This window comes from Hemitrygon akajei, chromosome 25, assembly GCF_048418815.1.
Source record: "Hemitrygon akajei chromosome 25, sHemAka1.3, whole genome shotgun sequence".
Taxonomy (NCBI): Eukaryota; Metazoa; Chordata; class Chondrichthyes; order Myliobatiformes; family Dasyatidae; genus Hemitrygon; species Hemitrygon akajei.
The window spans coordinates 26,242,194-26,259,720 of record NC_133148.1 but is presented as its reverse complement, the minus strand read 5'-3'; the positions used below and the strand labels follow the sequence as shown (position 1 = coordinate 26,259,720).

The following is a 17,527-nucleotide window of genomic DNA, read 5'->3' as shown; positions in this document are numbered from 1 at the left end:
GGAATTATATCGACTCTACTTAGAGTTGGGCATGCTTAATTATTCCTTGTATCTTGTTGGGAAACATCACTCTGGGGTGTGTGGGTTTTATCATCATTATGAAACAGTTGAGCACAATATTTTACAGTGTGAAGCATACAAGGTTGAAAGAAAGCAACTGCAGGCTGCACTATTAGTTTTGGGGGTTGATAGGTTTTATTAAAAAAAACTTTACTAAGTTGTGGAAGTGATTCTACTTCTCAATATTCTCCTTCATTGTTTACAATTTATAGGGCTTTCTTGGGGGTAATTTAGTATTAATTTGGAAAAGAACTAGTAGGGGTTTTATTTCCCGACTCTACACCACACTCCAGTCCAGTTGGTGGCAGCAGTGCACCTTCAGGTTGGACTGCCAACCACCATTAAAAGTCAGAGGAAGAAGAAGATGGCCTGGATGCTGGGGAGGCTGGTGCCCATGATGGAGCTGGCTGAATTTGCAACTTCCTGCAGCTTGTTCCGGTCCTGTGCGACGGTATCACGGTGCGCAGGGCCCAAAGGCGGAGGGACGGCAGGCTCTCCCTGCCCCAGCAGCTACTGGCACCAACTCAACCCGGGTGCGGCGGAAGGTGCCCTCGGTCGCGGGGAGGGCTGGCAACAACTCGATCCCAGGAACGGTGGGGAGGGGCGGCAAATTCCCCGCGAAGAGACGGGAGCAAGAGGTTAGGCATCGGAATACCGGCAGAACCTCTGAGGAACGACTGCGCAACACCGCGGGACAAATCCTTCTCTCCAACACAATGACTCCGCCAAGGCACTAAACAGGAGTCCTCTTAAATAATCATAGAAGGTGGGAAAAATCAAAGAAATTGACCACATTAAACTGAAGACACAAGGGGTTAATGGCTCTAGAAAAGGTGGCCATTACAGGTGCTCCAGAGGCCTGGAGGCTCAATGCTCTACGGCGCCCTACAGAGGCCCACAGGGCTCATGGCAAGTGGTCCTTCTATACAGGACGGTGATGTAACCAGTGATAATGCTCTCCAAGATATGGTTATAAAGTCTTTGATGACATACCATCTCTTCAAACTCCTTATCAAATATACCAGCTGTTGTGCCTTCTTTGTATCAATATGTTGGACCCAGGATAGATCTTCAGAGATGTTGATACCCAGGAACTATAAACGTGCTCGGAAAGGCCACAGACAACACGGCCTCCCTGAACTCTGTCACGGCGGTGTTAAATGGCACTCGGCAGGACGCTCTGACCCTGGAGGAAACGACTGACTTATCTGTTTCTTCGACTCAAATCAGACCCCCAGAAAGGCTGACTTACCAGCGAAGTTGTGCCTGGCTCTGTGGGACTGGATAGGCCCAGCCCTGCGTGAATTGTACAATGCTGCTTCTAACTGGCAGCAAGGCAGACTCCACGAGGCAGGGCAACATTACCCTCGTCGACAAGCGGAAGGGGGGAAGGGATGACATCAAGAATTGGAGACCCATTTCACTGTTGAATGTAGATTACAAGACCCCCTCCATGGCCATCATCAACAGGGTCATGTCTGCTCTGGGACAGGTGATCCATCAGAACAACCTGTAATTCTCCTTTAAACTTTCCCCCCTCACTTTCCACCTACAGTTACAAAAAAAAGTCTGTGAACACTTTACAATTACCTGGTTTTCGGCATTAATTGCTCATAAAGTTTGGTCTTATCTTCATCTGTCACAATAATAGTCAAGCTAATAACACACAAACGATTGTACCTTTCATGTCTTTATTGAACACATTGTTTAATCATTCACAGTCCAGGCAGGACAAAGTATGTGAATCCTTGTATTTAATGACTGGTAGAACCTCTTTTAGTGGCAGTAACCTCCACCAGATATTTCCTGTAGCTGCTGATCAGACTCACACAACGGCGAGGAAGAATTTTAGACCATTCCTCCAGCCAAAACTGCTTGTTCATCAATATTTCTGGTTACCTTGCATGAAAAGCCCTCTTCAGCATCTCATTTGGGTTAAGGCCTGGCCTCTGACTTGGCCTTTCCAAAACATAAATTTTCTTCTTTTTAAACCATTCAGTTATGGTTGCGTTTTGATCATCGCCTTGTTGCATCATCCAACTTTTTTTCCGCTTCAGGTGACAGACTGCTACCCCGACATCCTGCTGTGTCTTGATACAGTTTTGAATTCGTTGTTCCCTCAACGACTGCAAGCTGACCAGGCCCCGAGGCAGACAAGCAGCCCCAATCCGTGATGCTCCTTCTGCCACGCTCCACAGTCAGGATGAGGTTTTGCTGCTGGTGTGCAGTGCCCTTTCCCCTCCAAACGTAGCGGAGAGCATTTCTGTGCTGTAGGTGTCTCACATGTGTCTGACCACCGGAACTGGACAGGCATGGGAAGAAAATGTGTTCTATAGATACCTTTTGGAGCAGCGATTTCTTTAATAATTCACAACCTTACTTTAGTAAGAGGAGGAGATTTCCCGGGTGAGCGTTAACTGGGTTGGAGCCTCTCTCTGTGACCAGGATAAACTGGGGTGGAGGAGGTGGCCACGGTTTATAAAACCAGGAACAGATCGAATGGCCAGATGCAACTCCTGTGTCTTGTGGCAGAGTGGAGATACAGTGCCGTAGAAAATCCCCAAGGGATACGATGGCGTGGAGATCGACCTGGACAGGCGCCTTTACATTGGAGGTGGATGTGTCCGAGGGGAAGGTGGAGGGGTGTCCTCTTGGACACAAAACATGCAGAACTCTGCAAGAGTCTTAGGTGCACACACACACACACACGAGGGAGGCATTATGAAGGACCCCACGCACCCCTCATACAAACTCTTCTACCCCCTGTCGACTGGGAAAAGGCACCGAAGCATTTGGGCTCTCACGACCAGACTATGTAACAGTTTCTTCCCCCAAGCCATCAGACTCCTCAATACCCAGAGCCTGGACTGACACCTTACTGCCCTATTGTCCTGTTTATTATTTATTGTAATGCCTGCACTGTTTTGTGCACTTTATGCAGTCCTGTGTAGGTCTGTAGTCTAGTGTAGTTTTTTACGTAGTTCAGTCTAGTTTTTGCACTGTGTCATGTAACACCATGGTCCTGAAAAACGTTGTCTCATTTTTACTGTGTTAATTCTCGTTTGGAGCGAGGCAGTCGACTGGAGGGGAGGGAGAGGTGGAGTGAAAGCAGGGGAAGGTAAGTGTGAGGCATCACACTTTGGGAAGAGAACTGGAGGAAGGATTTTTCACAGTGAACATCAGGACCCTGGGGAGTGTTGCAGAACAGAGGGATCCAGGGGTACAGGTGCACGGTTCCCTGAAAATAGGGTTACAGGTAGATAAGGCGTTTGGCACGCTGGCCTTCGTCAGTCCGGGATGTCATTTTGCAGTTACACAAGACGTTTGTGAGGCTGCACTTAGAGCATTGTGTACAGTTCTTGTCACCCAGCTATGGGACGGATGTAATTAAACTAGAAAGAGGGCCGAGGAGGCTTACGAGGATATTGCCAGAGTCCGAGGGACCGAGTAGTGGCAAGAAACTGAAGTCAGTGCTTATTAACCGAAAGGCATTGGCCGGTTGTTGCCGGGGTCTCGTTGTGTTAGTACCTGCACAGTCTTTTCCTCCGGAGTTAGGGAGTCAAGAATCAGGCTGTCACAGGTTTAAGGTGGGAGGGGAGAGGTTTAATAGGGAGAAAACCTGAGGGGCAATTTTTTTACCCAGAGAGCAGTCCATACATGGAACTAGCTGCCAGGTGAAGTGGCTGAGGCAGATATATTGTTACGTACCTGTGACACGTGACAGTGGTGTACTTGTCACGTGACAGGTTTTGAAGATACACTGGACTTGAGGTAATGGTCTTGCGCTGGTAGAGTGACGTCATTTTCCTGCCAGTAGAGGTCATGTGACCGTGTTTTTTTTTACAGGGTATAAAAGGAGGACCCCTCCCTGTGAGGAGGGGCAGTTCGTGGCTGGATTTGCCATGTTGACTTCACGCCACTGTGTGATTTAATGTTATGACGCAGCTTAGTTGAAAGATGGAGTTTTATTTAATGCTTAAAGTATAAAAGGTCATTGCCAGCAGTTACTTTATAATACTGCTAGTTAAAAATCAGTGGAGAGTGAAGATCGGAGTTCGGGAGTTAAAAGATCGAAGAAAGTTGATTTTGACGGTGAAACAGGTTCGAACTTGTTTGATCCTCATTCGGAAGGAATTCGTTGACTGTCCCCGTGTTAATCCCTGTGAATAGCAGAAAGGATTGGGTACAGTTTTGTAAAGGAAAGGTCAGTGCCTTTAAGCCGTTTCATTTTTCACCTTCGTAAAATTCTTCGTGGGAAAAGTGTGGTTCGACTGGGAACTGCAACAACACGACGTGAAAGAGAATTTAAATCATCTTAAGAAGTCTCTCCTTAAATGGACTGTAAGCATTTTGAACTTTTGCAATACCACTTTGAAGAACTGTTTTTGCAACATCGCTTTAAGAACTGTTTAAGCTGCCGCACAGCAGCTGATTTCCGGTTACGTTAGTGATTTGTTTACTTTTGGGGGTTTGTTTTTCAGTGTTTAAATAAACGTTTTGTTTGTCATCAAAACCCTGCCTCACTCATATATTTACTGTTGCTTGAATCCGTAACAATATTAACGGTATTTAAAAGGTGCTCAGACAGGAACGGTTCACAGGGTTATTGACCACAGACGGGGAAATGGGGCTGGCTCAGGCGGTGGTCTGGGTCGACACGGGGAAGAAGGGCAAAGGGCTCTTGAGTTGCCAGTCTAGTCCGGGATGCAGGTGCACCCGATGGGCACTTCCAGGTGATCGATGCAGTTTTTCTGCTCGCCCTGGTCCAAGAAGCGGTAAGTCACCTCCATGATGTGTTGGATAGCGACAGAGCGCATCTCCGCCAGCGGCTGCTCACAGAACCTCCCCTTGCATACCGCCGCCAGGATGTTCTCCGGGTAACGGTTCTCATCGTAGCAGTTCCTGTGGACAGAGAGAGGGGCGGGGGCTCGGTTACTGCACCTGCCTGCCAGGATATTTCTCAACCTCAGCCACCCAGCTCCTTGCAACCTGCTGCCTCTCCACACCCCTCCCAGCTTCTCCCCCTACAGTCCTGTTCCCCACCTTTCTCCCTCCTCGCTGTTCCTCTTTTCTTATCTCTCTCACAGTTTTCCTCACCCTCCCTCTCCACACCCCTCCCGGCTTCTCCCCCTATAGTCCTGTTCCCCATCTTTCTCCCTCCTCGCTGTTTCTCTTTTCCTATCTCTCTCACAGTTTTCCTCACCCTCCCTCTCCACACCCCTCCCGGCTTCTCCCCCTATAGTCCTGTTCCCCACCTTTCTCCCTCCTCGCTGTTTCTCTTTTCCTATCTCTCTCACAGTTTTCCTCACCCTCCCTCTCCACACCCCTCCCGGCTTCTCCCCCTATAGTCCTGTTCCCCACCTTTCTCCCTCCTCGCTGTTTCTCTTTTCCTATTTCTCTCTCACAGTTTTCCTCACCCTTCCTCTCCACACCCACTTCTCACCACCATGCGCTCTCATTCCGCACCTTTCTGTCTGTCTCTCCCTCCCCGTTCTTTCTCTATCTTTCTATCCTTCTTTACTCTCATATTTCCTTCCCTCTCACCATCCTACACTCTCTCTATCCCCTAGCCTCTCCTCTATCTCTCCCTCCGGCCCCAGCTGCCTCCCACACTCTGCCTCACCACCTTCCCTCTGCCCCCAGCCCCTCTTTTAGCATTTTTCCCCACTGCATCACTCCACTTACTTGTAAGTCCATGGGGAGAGGGCGAGCTCATTGAGTCGGTCTGGGCGGCTGTAGTTGTCTGCTGTGCATTTGTCCAGATTCAAGGTCTGGTTGGGTCTGTGTCCCATGAGGTTGCATGGACTCGTTTCATTACAGCTGGCCTCCCTCCGAATCCTCAGCTGCCTCGCATTCCGAAGCCGTGCCTCCGCTCCTTGTTGGCTGGTCATCAGCGTCATGAACAGAATCACCTGGGGGGGACAGGGGTTTGTGAGGTGGGTGGGAGGCGTTTGTTTCATCCAACGAGTGACATGCTCAACTGGGCGAGGTGAGCCTCTCCCTCTCTCCATCCCCTCCTCTCTCTCGCTCCCTCTCTCCCCCTCCCTCTCTCCTCCCTCCCTCTCTCCCTCTCTCTATCCCTCTATCTCTCTCTCCCTCTCTCTCTCTCTCCCTCCCTCTCCCCCTCTCTCACTCCCTCTCTCTCCCTCCCTCTCTCTCTCTCTCTCTCCCTCCCTCCCTCTCTCCCCCCCCTCTCTCTCCCTCCCTTCCCTCACTCCAAACACCTCCCAGCCCTTCCTGCTGTCCCCACATCCTCTCACCCCCAGGACTTACCACTGGGATGGACATCTTTCTGAGTCTTTCTCAATACTGGAGTGTGGAGACTCCAGGCTTCCCCCTTTATATTGTACAGCTCCTCCCTCCCTCGGTTCCTTCCCCATGCTCTGCGGAGGAGGCTGGAAAATACAGGCAAGGGTTTCCCTCATTTGCCTTGCCAGCAACGGTTGCCAAGAAGCATGAATCAGGAAGGGAGTTGGAGGGGGCACAGGGAGGAGGGAGGAGAGAAAGGAAACAGTGTGAGGAGGTGAGGGGTGGAAGAGGGTGTGCAGAGGAGGGCCTTCAGCCACCTTTCCATGGCCTGCCCCACCATCCTCTTCCTTCCTTTCCCTCCCTCCCTTCCCTTCTCTCCCCCCCTTGTTGCCTTGTTTCTGTCTCCCCTCTCCCTCCCTCTCTCCCATTCCCACACCCTCCCTTCCTCCCTCTCACCTCCCTTCCCTGACAGCTTTCTCAGTTTCCCTGTTCCTCCTTCCATTCTGGCAACGGTAACCAGGTAAACTGAACGAGGGAGCCCCCTTGGTAACGCTGACTCATCGCCAAATAAGGAAGCAGTTGAGGGAGACACGGTGCGGAGGCGACAGGGAAGCTGTCCCTGTTTACCAAACACCTGGAGAAGCCCTGCGGGGGTGGAGGCTTTCCCTCCGCCCGGCCCCACACCTCCTCCTTTTCCTGTGACCTCCTCCTGCCCCTTTGCTTCTCACCGTCTCCGTGACACCCTCCAGCCCCGACAACACCTGGACCTCCCACAACGGAGGGGGTTCCTTTTTTTAAAAATTATTTATTTATTAATTTTTTAGAAAATTACAAAGAATAAATGTAATGATAAAATAGTACGAAAGAGAAAAAAATAATATTAACCCTCCCCCCCTTAACCCTTATCTAAGAAAGAAAAAAAAAAGAAAGAAGAGAAAGATTGCCTGGATATCGGAGGATCCCCACATGCTCCATGGAGTTCAAAATAATTTTAATTTTAATTTTTAATTTTCCCCAATTACTTTATAATTTTATCTTCAAAGGACCTATGTATTTAATCCTATCTTTTATAGGTATGGGAGCCAAATTTTCAAAAATACATCATATTCATTTCTTAGATTGTATGTAATTTTTTCAAGTGGAATACAACTATATATTTCATTATTCCAACAATCCATAGTTAAATATAAATCAGATTTCCAAGTAACTGCAATAACTTTTTTGGCTACTGCCAATGCAATTTTTATAATTTTTTTCTGATACTTATTCAATTTAAGTTTCGGTATTGTCCCTTCAATGTCTCCTAATAAAAATAATATTGGACTACGTGGGAGTTGTACTCCAGTAATTTGTTCCAATAAAAGTCTTAGATTTATCCAAAATGATTGAATTTTAAAACAAGACCAAGTAGAATGTAAAAAAGTACCAATTTCTTGATTACATTGAAAACATTGGTCAGACATATTTGAATTTAATCTATTTATTTTCTGTGGTGTTATATATAATTGATGTAAAAATTATATTGTATTAATCTAAGTCGAACATTTATTGTATTTCTCATACTATCAGAACATAATCTTGACCAGCTTTTTCCATCAATTTTAATATTCAAATCAGATTCCCATTTTTGTCTTGATTTATGAATTCCTGATTTAATTGTCTGATTTTGAATCAAATTGTACATACAAGATGTAAATTTTTTAATTTTTCCTTTTTGAATTAATATTTCTATTTCACTAGGTTTTGGCATCAACATTGTTTGACCCAGCTTTTCTCGTAAATAAGCCTTTAACTGAAAATAACAGAAAAGAGTGTTGTTTGATATTTTATATTTATTTTTTAATTGATCAAACGACATCAATACACCTCCTTCAAAACAGTCACCTATATATTTAATCCCCTTTTGGAACCAATTATGTAAAAGTTTATTATCCATTGTAAAAGGAATAAGCCTATTTTGAATTAAAGTTCTTTTTGCTAATATAGATTTCTTTATCTCATCGTCCATATTTACCTTATTCCATAAATCAATCAAGTGTCTTAATATAGGAGGTTCTTTTTTTCCATTTGGATTCCCATTTATATATAAAATCTTCTGGTATATTTTCTCCTATCTTATCTAATTCTATTCTAATCCATGCCGGTTTTTCTTCATCAAAAAAAGACGCAATAAATCTAAGTTGATTTGCTTTATAATAATTCTTAAAATTTGGAAGTTGTAACCCTCCTAAACCAAATTTACATGTCAATTTTTCCAATGATATTCTTGACATCTTTCCTTTCCAAAGAAATTTCCTTACATATTTATTCAGTTCTTGAAAAAACTTCTGAGGTAATTGTATTGGTAAAGTTTGGAATAAATATTGCAATCTAGGAAATATATTCATTTTTACAGCATTAACTCTACCTATTAATGTTATTGGTAACGTCATCCATTTATCAAGATCCTCTTTTATTTTTTTAATAATGGCAAATAATTTTGTTTATATAATCTTTTTACATCATTATCAACTCTAATACCTAAATATTTTATCCCATTTATTGACCATCGAAATTGAGTTACTAATCAACATTGATTATAATTTCCTTTGGTAAGGGGTAAAATTTCACTTTTATCCCAATTTACTTTATACCCTGATACTTTCCCGTATTCTTCCAATCTAAAAGATAATCTTTGCAAAGATTGCAATGGGTTTGTTAAATAAATCAAAACATCATCAGCAAATAAATTAATCTTATATTCTTCTTGATTAACTCTAAAGCCCCCAATGTCTGAATCTGTTCTAATTAATTCAGCTAATGGTTCTATTGCCAATACAAATAAAGCAGGTGATAAGGGGCAGCCTTGTCTAGTTGACCTCGTTAAGCAAAATGGTGTTGAAACCTGACCATTTGTAACTACTTTAGCTTGAGGATTAGTATTTAAGGTTTTAATCCATTGTATAAAAGATTTTCCTAACTCATATTTTTCCAATACCTTAAATAAAAAATCCCATTCCAATCTATCAAATGCTTTCTCTGCATCCAAAGCAACTGCCAAACTCATTTCCTCTCTTTTTTGTGCCAAATGAATTATACTAAGTAACCGAGTTATATTATCCATTGATTGCCTGTTTTTAATAAAACCTGTTTGATCCATATGTATTAATTTTGGTAAATATTTAGATATTCTATTAGATAAAATTTTTGCTATTATATAATCTGTATTCAACAAAGAAATAGGCCTATATGATGTTGGTTTTAAAGGATTATCTTTTTTTGGCAATACAGTTACGATCGCTGTTAAAAAAGATCGTGGGAGTTTATACATTCTTTCCACTTGATATATTAATTCCATAAAAGGAAGAATTAATAAATCATTAATTTTTTTTATAAAATTCAGGAGGAAAACCATCTTCTCCTGGGGATTTATTACTCTGAAGTGATCCTAAAGCTTCTTCAACCTCTTTTAATGTAAAGGGCATATCTAATCCTTTCTGTTCTTCCAAATTTAATTTTGGAAGGGTTATTTGTGATAAAAATTTATCTATCTCAGCAATCTTATTTTGTGATTCTGATTGATACAGTTCAGTATAAAATTTTTAAAGTTTCATTAATTTCTAAAGGTTTATAAGTAACCTTATTTGCACTTGTTCTAATTGCATTTATTGTTTTAGAAGCCTGTTCTGTTTTCAGCTGCCAAGCAAGAATCTTATGTGATCTTTTACCTAATTCATAATATTTCTGTTTAGTCCTCATAATTACTTTTTCTGTACGATATGTCTGGAGTGTATTATATTGTAGTTTTTTATTAACAAGTTGTCTTCGTTTTTCTTGTCATATATCTTTGAGATTCTTTTTCTGACTTTATATCTTTTTCCAATTGATCTATTTCTGCCATGTATTCCTTCTTAATTTTAGATGTATAACTTATAATCTGACCCCTTAAATATGCTTTCATTGCTTCCCATAATACAATTTTATCCTCAACTGAATGTAAATTCATATCAAAAAAAAATTGAATGTTTTTTCATAAAATCACAAAAATCTTGATGTTTTAATAAAATTGAATTAAATCTCCATCTATAGATCGATTCCTCCTTATCCATCATTATCATTATCAAGGGGGAATGATCTGACAGTATTCTTGCTTTATATTCCACACTTTTCACTCTATCCTGAATATTCATTGATAATAGGAAAAAATCAATCCTTGAATAAGTTTTATGTCTATTTGAATAAAATGAATAGTCTCTTTCTCTTGGATTAATTTTTCTCCATATATCAATCAGGTTTAAATCTTTCATTAATGATAAAGTTAGTTTTATTACCTTTCATTTTGTAACAACTTTAGTTGACCTATCCAAAACTGGATCTAAACAAAAATTAAAGTCTCCACCTACGTATTAATATTTTATCATGTGCATCAGCCAAGTTCAAAAAAATTTCTTGTATGAATTTTGCATCATTTTCATTTGGTGCATAAATGTTCGTAAAAGTCCATAATTCTGAAAAAATCTGACAATGTATAATCACATATCTCCCCACAGAATCAATTACTACATTTTGTATTTTAATTGGTAAAGTTTTATTAACCAAAATTGCAACTCCTCTCGATTTTGAATTAAATGAAGCTGCAATGACATTTCCAACCCAATCTCTCTTTAATTTCTTATGTTCTGTTTCTGTTAAGTGTGTTTCTTGTAGAAAAGCTATATCTCCTTTCATTTTCTTAACATATGTTAAAACTCTTTTTCTTTTCACAGGTCCATTAAGTCCATTAACATTAAAACTTTAAAAATTAAGTAAATTAATCATTCATAATACCTTGGGAATTCTTTAAAATTCTCCATGTTGCTATGAGTCTCTCCCCAACCATCCAGGCAAAAAAGAAGAAAAATAGAAGAAAGGTAACTAATATATAAGAAAAAAAACAAAATACCCCCCCCCACTAATGTTGCGAATAAAAAGAAACACAACATTACCCCCCCCCCCCATTTTACGGGTCATGGCAATTGCCATGATTGTACACGTGAAACTCGCAGCCATCGGTCAGGAGCTCCTCCAGCTCCCCCGCAAAAAAAGAAAGAAAATATATTAGTGAAGAAAAAAAGAAAATAATTAATGTCTCTACTCCCAATTAATACTCAACATTTTTTTATATAAATATTTGTCAAGTCCAACCTTGTTTCAGTCTTCATCATTAGTCCACTTCATTTCTATAATTCTTTACTCCTCTTCGTGGACATCAGGTAATTCTTGTACAAATTTCTCCGCTTTCCGGTAGTCAACAAAAAATCTTCTTTCTTCGTTATCCAGGAAAATTATCAATTTTGCTGGGTAGCTCAATAAAAATTTATAGCCCTTTTCCCATAAAGATTTTTTCACTGGATTAAATTCCTTCCGCCTCTTCAGAAGGTCGTAACTTATGTCTGGATTTAAAAAAAACTCTTTTCCCTTCTATCATCAATGGCCCATTTCTCTTTTAGCACCTTGAGTAGCTACCTTCAAGATCATTTCTTTATCTTGGTACCTTAAGCATTTTATCAAAATTGATCTTGGATTTTGATCTTGTTGAGGTCTTGGTCTTAAAGCTCTGTGTGCTCTTTCAATTTCAATTACTTGGCTTTCTTCTTTCATTTCCAAAATTTTCGGAATCCATTCTTGGAAGAATTTTATTGGATTTTCTCCCTCTGTACCTTCCATAAGACAAACAATTTTGATATTATTTCGTCTACTAGAGTTTTCAAGCGCATCTATTTTTTCCAACATCCGTTTTCTTTCTATTGTCCAGGCAAGATTATTGTCTTCTACCTTATCTATTCTTTCAGTGTTTTCTTCCACTTTTACTTCCATCTCTTTAACCTTATTATCCATCTTCTTTTCTTTTTCCACCACATTATCGAGTGTATTCTTATATCTGTTCTTATAGCTTTTAATTAATTCATCATATAGATAGATAGATAGATAGATCGATAGATAGATACTTTATTCATCCCCATGGGGAAATTCAACTTTTTTTCCAATGTCCCATACACTTGTTGTAGCAAAACTAATTACATACAATACTTAACTCAGTAAAAAAAATATGATATGCATCTAAATCACCATCTCAAAAAGCATTAATAATAGCTTTTAAAAAGTTCTTAAGTCCTGGCGGTAGAATTGTAAAGCCTAATGGCATTGGGGAGTATTGACCTCTTCATCCTGTCTGAGGAGCATTGTAACAGTGATAGTAACCTGTCACTGAAACTGCTTCTCTGTCTCTGGATGGTGCTATGTAGAGGATGTTCAGAGTTATCCATAATTGATATCAGGATATCTCTTATGTCTCCTTTAATCTCCTCCTTTTCCTCTTCATGTTTCCCAAAGAGTCTGATTCCACTTCCGATTCACTTCCAGCCGTAGTTGGGATTTGTAGTTTTGTTAGTCTCTGTTCATGCATACCTGTTTCTTCGCGCATGCGTTGTTCTTGCCGTTTCTTCTCCGAGACCGCCGACATTGCCGCAACTTCCTGTCCCGCATCATCCGAAGTGCCATGCACTTCGCCGGGAGGAGATCCAACTTGAGTCCGAGGCTTCGCCGAGACGGTTAGGCCTCCCCCCCCGCCGATTTGCGCACTCTTCGAAGTAGTGTCGTGGTTTTTCGTGCCCCACAAATGACCAGGAGACGCAGAAGATTCTTCGAGAAGGGTTAAACTTTAATTTGCAAATCAAAGCTGAGACAGTCATTGAGCTAGTCGCTGATTGTCCACCGATCCCCGGACACAGCATTCTTTATAACAATCTCCTGGTTTAGTTGCATTAGCATATGCAATCGGTCTATAGTTGCGTATCACACGTACATCCGCCACTATTGTTTCTACCCATTGACTTAATCATGTTCTAATCTACATCTCTTAGCTACCTCTCATTAACACACCATTGTCTTCTACATTCTTAGGATTTCATTCGCCTACTAAATTGGGTACATGCATAGCAAATAGCAAGTTTCAAAGCTGACTACATAGTTTTGGTTACACAGCAAAATTTATACTTTTATACTCCAATAGTAGTAGCTTTCTTCTGTTTCGGTTTAGGAGCCATATCCAAAAATAATCCTGAGTTGCTTATAAATAGTTTCTAGTAGGTATTTGTTAACTCTTCATTTAAGCCCTATTTCATTACTTTTTACGAGGGAGCTGGATTCCCAACGTCTCGAGCCTACGTCATCACGTGACGCCCCCAATGGAGGGTTCCTTAGGAGTACCAATGAATGGGAGGTGAAGTTGGCTGGAGTTCTAAAGACCCTCAAAGGTAGTGACACAAGGTGGGAAAGGGGAGTGTACAAGATACGAGATATTTATCATTAATCAGGACCCCCCTCCCCTCCGGGACGTGCCCTCTTCTTGTTACCCCCATCGGGGAGGAGTTTTACAGGAGCCTGAAGAGCCAAACTTAACAGTTTCAGGAGCAGCCTCTTCCCCTCCGCCATCAGATTTCTGAACGGTACCTTTTGGAGCAGCGATTTCTTTAATAATTCACAACCTTACTTTAGTAAGAGGGTGCGGAGGAGATTTCCCGGGTGAGCGTTAACTGGGTTGGAGCCTCTCTCCGTGACCAGGATAAACTGGGGTGGAGGAGGTGGCCACGGTTTATAAAACCAGGAACAGATCGAATGGCCAGATGCAACTCCTGTGTCTTGTGGCAGAGTGGAGATACAGTGCCGTAGAGAATCCCCCCCCACACACACACACACGAGGGAGGCATTATGAAGGACCCCACGCACCCCTCATACAAACTCTTCTCCCCCCTGCGGACTGGGAAAAGGCACCAAAGCATTTGGGCTCTCACAACCAGACTATGTAACAGTTTCTTCCCCCAAGCTATGAGACTCCTCAATACCCAGAGCCTGGACTGACACCTTACTGCCCTATTGTCCTGTTTATTATTTATTGTAATGCCTGCACTGTTTTGTGCACTTTACGCAGTCCTGGGTAGGTCTGTAGTCTAGTGTACTTGATTTTTTTCCCCTCTCTTGTTTTTTTACGTAGTTCAGTCTAGTTTTTGTACTGTGTCATGTAACACAGTTGTCTCATTTTTATTATGTACTGTACCAGCAGTTATGGTCGAAATGACAATAAAAGTGACTTGACTTATTCTTCAAAAATCTCCTAAGTCCACCCTCCGCCACCTCCAGTTTAAATTCCATACGGAATATTTTGGAGGACTAAGAACCAATATGAAGGGTCTTAGCCCGAAATGACGACTGTTCACTCTTTTCCAGGGTGCTGCTCTGGCTTCCCATTGGTCGGAAGCTCCTGTCGATCAAACACTAGGTGGGGAAATAATTCCCTGCGTAGCCAGGACACATGGAGGCGGGTCGCCTTGGGAGATGTCTGATTCCCTATTGGCCTCCTGCTCCTGTCAATCAGGCGCCTGGGGATGCGAACCACGTGGGGACGTCCGGACCGACGGAGGTGGTGGCCGGGTGACGTCAAGGGAGTGCGTGCTGTGCGGCGGTGGTGCCCTGGTTGCGCCGATTCCCAGGTCGGTGTCTCCCTTTATTTCTCCGTTCCCGGCCATACACATCCGCCCCTAAACCCTTGCCAGAGGCAACCGCAAACCGATCTAGAGCTATGCAAAGAAAGTGCCGCAACCGGGGCAAGGGGCGCCAGCAGCTCAGGGCGCAGGCGCAGCAGTGGGTGATTGATCGGCAGAGCATTGGCGATGTGCCGGCCCGAGGGGGACGTCAAACACCCAAGGCGCATGCGCTCCTCTGAGCCGGGGCGCTTTCTGGCGCGCGAGGGCTTGTGGTTTTTTCAATCGCCATCGATGCCTGGCACACTGTGATGCGAATTTTTCAGGTGTATGAAGGAGCTCGGAACAGATATATCAGCAAGTTCCGAACCGTGATAGATTTTTTAATCTACAAGGATTCGATTGGGTTGAGCTATTGAAATGAGTTTGTACTCGTTTTTTTTAAATCTGTGTAGGATTCTGGTACAGGCGTGGAGACAAGGCCAAATCTCACTACTGACAAATTGCTGAAAGGAGGAGATGGTGACTGTGGTGTCAGGGTCTCATGCGTGAGCCCCGTACGCAGACTTGCTTTTGGGCGACCACAGGAACTGGCCAGGCATGGGAAGAGAATGTGCAAAGGCGGGGGTGTCAGGAAGGAACGAAGTGGCAGCCTCCCTTACAGCCCCTTCACCTACTTGGTCTGTGGGAAGAGCTTCACCTATCTGTCCAAGCTGCAGACACATCGTCTCGTCCACAGTGACGAGAGGCCGTTCCGTTGCCCTGACTGTGGCAAGGGCTTCAAGTGCTCTGCCAACCTCAAGGGCCACTGCCAAGCCCACACGGACGAGAGGCCCTTTGCATGTGCTGACTGTGGCAAGACCTTCAAGAGCTCTGGGGACCTGACCACTCACCAACGGGCCCACACTGGCTGCGCCGTATGTGGCAAGGGCTTCACCCACTCCTCTACCCTGCTGACTCACCAGTTGGTCCACACCGATGAGAGGCCCGTCAGGTGTTCCGAGTGTGGCAAGGCCTTCAAGAGCTTTCAGGAACTGAGGCGCCACCAGCGGCAGCACACAGGTGAGCGGCCCTGTACCTGCCCTGTCCGTGGCAAGTGCTTTGCCCATTCCTCCAACCTCCAGAAGCACCATCGGGTCTACTCCGGTGAATGATCCTTCACCTGCCCTGTCTGTGGCAAGCGCTTTGCCCATTCCTCCAACCTCCAGAAGCACCGTCGGGTCCACTCCGGTGAATGATCCTTCACCTGCCCTGTCTGTGGCAAGCGCTTTGCCCATTCCTCCAACCTCCAGAAGCACCGTCGGGTCCACTCCGGTGAATGATCCTTCACCTGCCCTGTCTGTGGCAAGCGCTTTGCCCATTCCTCCAACCTCCAGAAGCACCGTCGGGTCCACTCCGGTGAACGATCCTTCACCTGCTCTGTCTGTGGCAGGGGCTTTGCGCTCTCCTCCGCCCTGTTGGTGAGGAGCGGCCCTTCAAGTGTGCCGTTTGTGGCAAGGGCTTCAAGATCTCCAACTATCTCAGGAGGCACCAGTACCACCACAGTGGGGAGAGCCCCTTCACCTGCCCCATCTGCAAGAGGGGCTTCAGCCAGTTGGCCGCTCTGACGACCCACCAGCGGGTGCACACCGGCGAGCGGCCCTTCACCTGCTCCATCTGCGGCAAGGGGTTTCACCCAGTCCAGCAACCTCCGCAGCCACCAGCGCACCCACACTGGCGAGCAGCCCTTAACCTGCCCCGTCTGCAGCAAGGGCTTCACCTGCTCTTCCAACCTGCTGACCCACCAGTGGGTCCACACCAGCAAGAGGCCCTACATCTGTCCCGTCTGTGGCAAGAGGACCAGTAACCTGATGAGACACCAGCAGGTTCACGCCATTCTCTGAGCCCGGTCTTCCTCTGTTTAATCCTTTGGGCCATTGCACTGAGCACTTGGGGGCGGGGGGGGGTGAATGAAAGAAGCTGTAAGTGATGGAAGTGAGCAGGAACCGAGCAGCATCTGTGTGCTGGGGGGTGGGGGGGCAGGCATGGGAGAGAGGGCCAAATTAAAAGAGAGCAGGGCTTCCACCAGTTTTTCTCTTCTCATCGACACTGCTCGACCTGCTGAGTTCTTTCAGCAGATTGGTCATTGCGCTGAAGACTCCCTTCGCCAGTGTGACACGGTGAGGTGCAGCGTTGAATGTTCCAGTGCTCAGAAGTCACTGTGTGTGTGTGTGTGTGTGTGTGTGTGTGTGCGTGCGCGTGCGTGCGTGTGTGCGTGAGAGTGTGTGTGTGTGTGTGAGTGTGTGTGTGCGCGTGTGTGTGTGTGAGTGTGTGCGTGAGAGTGTGTGTGTGTGTGTGAGAGTGTGTGTGTGCGCGTGTGTGTGTGTGTGCGCGTGTGTCTTCCTCGTGAAGTCTTATTTTCGCCTCATCTGTTCCTGTGTTGCAAAATATGACATTTTCAAAGTTCCAAGTAAAATTTATTATCAGGTTTACATACACGTCACCACATACAATCCTGAGATTCTTTTTCTGCGGCCTTATTCAGTAAATCTATAGAACAGTAACTGTAAACGATCAATGAACAACACAGTGTGCAAATATAAATAAATAGCAATAAATAACGAGAGCATGAAGTAACGAGGTAAAGAGGCCACTGACCGGGGGGACACCAGAAGTAGCTCTAATCTCAAACAAGGGAAAATCTGCGGATGCTGGAACTCCAAGCAACACATAGAAAATGC

General features: G+C 44.2%; 2 protein-coding genes across 4 annotated transcripts; one reads left to right on the top strand and one right to left on the bottom strand.

The window, feature by feature from the left end:
- Positions 1 to 4,015: 4,015 nt before the first annotated feature.
- Positions 4,016 to 11,761, bottom strand: LOC140716465 (interleukin-17F-like). Of its 3 annotated transcripts, none has more exons than XM_073029217.1 (3): positions 6,334 to 6,363; positions 5,746 to 5,972; positions 4,016 to 4,962 (listed from the first exon to the last, which is right to left on the bottom strand). In XM_073029217.1, the coding sequence occupies exons 1-3, from the start codon at positions 6,346 to 6,348 to the stop codon at positions 4,755 to 4,757; spliced, it is 450 nt and encodes a 149-aa protein (XP_072885318.1). In that variant the 5' UTR covers positions 6,349 to 6,363; the 3' UTR covers positions 4,016 to 4,754. The 3 variants fall into 3 exon arrangements, with proteins under 3 accessions (XP_072885318.1, XP_072885320.1, XP_072885319.1); XM_073029219.1 differs by lacking the exon at positions 6,334 to 6,363 and adding an exon at positions 11,473 to 11,761 and having other exon boundaries at positions 4,017 to 4,962; XM_073029218.1 differs by lacking the exon at positions 6,334 to 6,363 and adding an exon at positions 11,116 to 11,203 and having other exon boundaries at positions 4,017 to 4,962.
- Positions 11,762 to 14,711: 2,950 nt separating this feature from the next.
- LOC140716257 (uncharacterized) lies at positions 14,712 to 16,728 on the top strand. The gene is made up of 2 exons (XM_073028866.1): positions 14,712 to 14,816; positions 15,263 to 16,728. The coding sequence occupies exons 1-2, from the start codon at positions 14,712 to 14,714 to the stop codon at positions 15,959 to 15,961; spliced, it is 804 nt and encodes a 267-aa protein (XP_072884967.1). The 3' UTR covers positions 15,962 to 16,728.
- The last annotated feature ends 799 nt before the right edge of the window (positions 16,729 to 17,527 follow it).